The 4335-nt window shown below is 48.8% G+C and overlaps 1 protein-coding gene across 1 annotated transcript; it reads left to right on the plus strand.

Annotated features, from left to right (window-relative positions):
- Positions 1–617: 617 nt before the first annotated feature.
- Positions 618–3887, plus strand: LOC119283359 (IQ domain-containing protein IQM6-like). The gene is made up of 10 exons (XM_037562936.1): positions 618–750; positions 1131–1661; positions 1757–1871; positions 1994–2059; positions 2147–2235; positions 2321–2411; positions 2550–2696; positions 2796–2888; positions 2986–3087; positions 3195–3887. The coding sequence occupies exons 2-10, from the start codon at positions 1225–1227 to the stop codon at positions 3885–3887; spliced, it is 1833 nt and encodes a 610-aa protein (XP_037418833.1). The 5' UTR covers positions 618–750; positions 1131–1224.
- The last annotated feature ends 448 nt before the right edge of the window (positions 3888–4335 follow it).

Consider the following 4335-nt stretch of genomic DNA (forward strand, 5'->3'; position numbering starts at 1 on the left):
AAATAGTGGCCAAGCTAGAATGATTCGTTTATCTACTACTTCTTACTAACGCTATCTCGGTAAGGTTCTCGACTCGGATGGTGGATGGAACACGCGCGTGGACGCCATCGAATCATCCAGACACACGAGGCATGTGGTTATGGTTGAGCAAGATCCCAACACGTGTTTGCGTATGTATGTGTGGCCACGTGATCAGAACATATTTTACATGCATTATTTTTTAATTTCAATCATTAAATTCTATGGTCAACAGAGCATATATTCAGCACACGTGCACGATTGTGGTAGCTTCATTTTCTATTGTTTAAAATAACAAATGTGGATGCCTCTCAAATATTGTTTTCCTACTCAAATCTCGCTAAGCTCCTCCTTGGATGTCTCTCACTGTACAATTATTGTGGTAGACACTCTCACTGTACAATTATTCTGCTAGACATGTCTTACTATTTTTTAAGGAAACTGGTGTATTTTTAACCACAGCCAATACGCCACGAGGTATCTCCTTTTGTTTTATTTTTACCCACAGAACATTTATGCACCTCAAACCTTCCTTTGTTATTTATAGGCTGAAGCCTGAAACAAACCACCTCCGGGTTTTGGTCATGTGCCCCTTTTCCACGGACATTACCCATTCACCTCTCATTTTCTCCTGCAAATTTTGTTCTTCTTCTAGCATTCTGTGCGCCTTCACACGCCTCTCATCGAGAGATTTAGTTGGGTGGATGGTGCAACAAGTTTGGAGGCAATGAGGTATGGTTGATCATTACTCGATTCTTGCCGTAAAAATCCTTTTCCATGGTATATCTGTTCGCTTGGTTAGAATGTGTTATGCTGGAACCAGGTGCACTTATCAAGAAACGAGCAACGAAATTCTTTTGCGGTTTGCATTTTGTTCCAGATTCTCTGGGGCATCAGCTTATGAAAACATGCTATACATAAATCTTATATACTTGTGATCTTATCATAAGAGGTAAGATGTGAATTCTTTTGCACAAAATCTATGATTGGTGGGCCTTGATAAGATATAGAACAATGGAAGAGAATACATGAAATCTGTTGTTAAGACAATTTTGTTCATTCACAGAAGCCACACACATTTGATGTCCTTTGTTTTCCCTGTATTCACATAGGGTGTCGAGGGACTCGTAAAGAACACAATTGCTACAGAGATCTTAAACAACAGAAGCAAGTCATACAGAGGAAACAATAGACCTGAGGCAAACAATGGGTCTGTCGATCTCATACCCACCGGATGACTACTTGCCAGCAGATGATGACAACTCGGACAGGCCATTTGTCCGGTCCTTAAGCTTTGACAACCTCAGCAGCCTTGAGACCCCTGATTCGCCACCAGAAATGTTCGATGCGGTGAGCTCTAGGGGTCCTGCAAGAGAAGGGTCCTTAAATGCCAGGAGAAAAGAGGGTCCTCCATTACATGTTAATACTACGAAACCCAGGCTGAGTCCTAAACCTGACAAGGAATATTGTAACCATAAGCACCTTTCGAAATATGGGGCAGATCACCTGCCACCAAATTCTCCGGTGGTAGGGATGGTCAGTCCGCAGCACCAGGCTGCAGCAATAAGGGTGCAGAAGGTATACAAGAGCTTCAGAACAAGACGACAGCTTGCTGACTGCGCTGTTCTTGTCGAACAACGGTGGTATGTTACAATTTCATGTGCTTGTCGTCCATTGTCGTATTTGATACAGTGGCCCTTTGTAACTGGTGTCCTGAAATTTGCGATGCCGAATTCAGGTGGAAGCTTCTCGATTTCGCACTGCTCAAGCAAAGTTCGGTGTCATTCTTCGAGGTAGAGAAGCCAGAGACTGCCCTAACAAGATGGTCACGGGCCAGAATAAAGGCTGCCAAGGTATGTGTCACTTTAAGCTAACCATATTCTGCTGTTTAGATTTTCTTAATGACCATTAGCATATTGTAATACTGCTGAATACTGAATTCATATGGGTGGTGTTCCTTTGTTGTTACTTCAAGGTAGGCAAAGGTTTGTCCAAGGATGAAAAGGCCCAGAAGCTCGCACTTCAGCATTGGCTAGAAGCAGTATGGCTCGGAAACATTCTCTTCAAACACTCTCCTATAATAGCATTGAACACATCAAACTCAAATTCCATAGTGTTTCATGGGCAGATTGACCCCCGGCATCGATACGGTCACAACCTCCACTACTATTATAAAAGCTGGCTTCACTGCGACAGTCAACAACCTTTCTTCTACTGGTACAGTTCATGCTGAACTCTGCATTATCTGTGAACTAGATCAACAAAAACAAGCTCATGATTTCTGAAATTCCGTTTGTGATAGGTTGGATGTAGGTGAAGGAAAAGAGATTAATCTTGAGGACCAATGCCCAAGATGGAAGCTGCTGCACCAATGCATCAGGTATCTTGGCCCTGTAAGTTGCTGCGACCTGTAGAACAATCCAGCTGTAATCTCAAATTAGAAAATGTTAGTACTAGCGATCAAGCAAGGAAACAAAAAAACAGGGCATAAAATGTCACATATCTGAACATGGTGTTGTTTCTCTGTGCAGAAAGAGAGGGAGTTCTATGAGGTAATGATCGAGAATAAGATGATGATGTACAAGCTGAGCCGCAAGATTGTCGACACGTCCGAGGGGCCCAAGGATGCAAAATGGATCTTTGTGTTGAGCACGACGAAAATTCTGTACATAGGCACGGTCAGAGAATAGTGGCAGTTGTCACCTGTCAGCAGTACTTCACTAGTCTCTGAATCATAAAATTTACCTGTAACTGATGAAATAAGCACATTATTGCAGAAGAGCAAGGGAACATTTCAGCACTCCAGCTTCCTTGCCGGTGGAGCCACATCTGCTGCCGGGAGATTAGTCGTTGCGAACGGAATCCTAAAGGTGCCTGGATCTGCATATTTCTACTATTGCCAGAATTTAGATTTTATGTTTAGAATTCCAAATTCACCTGTCTGATTCAGTTACCCACCGTCTTCAGGCTGTGTGGCCTCATAGCGGGCACTACCGGCCCACAGAGGCGAACTTCCGGGAGTTCATGAAGTATCTCAGGAAGGGGAACGTCGATCTCACCGATGTGAAGGTGAGGAGACCAAATCTGATCCTTTGGCTGCTAAAGAACAGTGGACATTATGTTGGTGTTCTTCTCTGATAGAAGGAACACTTTTTCTGTTGTCGGAATTGGTACAGTTGAGCCCAACAGAAGGCGAGGAGGACGAATGGCTGAGGAGCAGCCTCTCCCAGATGGATCTAACAACGGAGGTCAGCACGCCGGGGAAGCAAGGAGACACCAGGGCCCAACCCCCTCGCGGTGACAAAAAGAAGATCAAACCGGCCGTGCCGGCGGCGCCACCTTCCACCAGCGGCGAGGCAGTCGCCGGCTCGCCGGGGATGAAGCGGTCCTCGTCGGGCACCCGGCTGCAGCGCAAGCGGCCGCCGAGGCTGACGGTGAGCAAGAACCGTCTGGGCAAGGACGCGGCGGAGCCGGACGCCGGCTCGTTCGGCGACCGGCTGGACTTCTGCAAGGCGAACCTGTTCACGGGGCGCGGCGCGGAGGGCGGGGAGGGGGCCGAGGTGCCGGCGGTGCCGCAGGAGATGATCATGCACCGGATCAACTCCAAGATGGCGCACAAGTCGTACCAGCTCGGGCAGCAGCTGTCGCTCCGGTGGACGACCGGCGCCGGCCCGCGGATCGGGTGCGTGCGCGACTACCCGCCGGAGCTGCAGTTCCGATCGCTGGAGCAGGTTAGCCTGTCCCCGCGCGCCGGCGCCGGCCCGCACAGGCTCGGGGCGACCCCGCGGCAGAGGAGCCCGTGCACGCCGTCGCCCCTCGGCGCGCCCGTGACTCCCGCGGGGCCGCTGCTCCAGCACGGCGCGGCGTAGAGGAGAGCTGAGCACGGAACGTGGTGGTGGGCTGTGCCGCTCGTGGCCGCCTGCCACCTCGTGTGTTGGTTGAGAATGGCACTGCGCGCGGCGGCGCGGCACGGCAGGGCAAAAGATTTGGGGGGAACCCCATTGTAGATTTGTACAAGAGGGACGAACACAAATGACAGTCCTCGTTCGCGCGACACCACCGGATGACATTACAGCATCTCCAACGGCCGCACAAAAATTTCACGCCCAATAAAAGTTTTAGCACATCACGGTAACATTTTTAATGCGCCGGGACCAACATTGTTTTAGCAGATGCCAAAAACACGCACCCAAAAAACAGACAATGCAAATTGTAAAACGCGCGCAATCCGGAGCTCAAAATAGCTGCGCGCGATAGTGTTTTTCAGCGCGCCCCCTAAATATTTTAGTGCTACAGTATCTGCTGGAGCTGTTCGAC

Source organism: Triticum dicoccoides, chromosome 4A (assembly GCF_002162155.2).
Source record: "Triticum dicoccoides isolate Atlit2015 ecotype Zavitan chromosome 4A, WEW_v2.0, whole genome shotgun sequence".
In the NCBI taxonomy this organism is placed as follows: Eukaryota; Viridiplantae; Streptophyta; class Magnoliopsida; order Poales; family Poaceae; genus Triticum; species Triticum dicoccoides.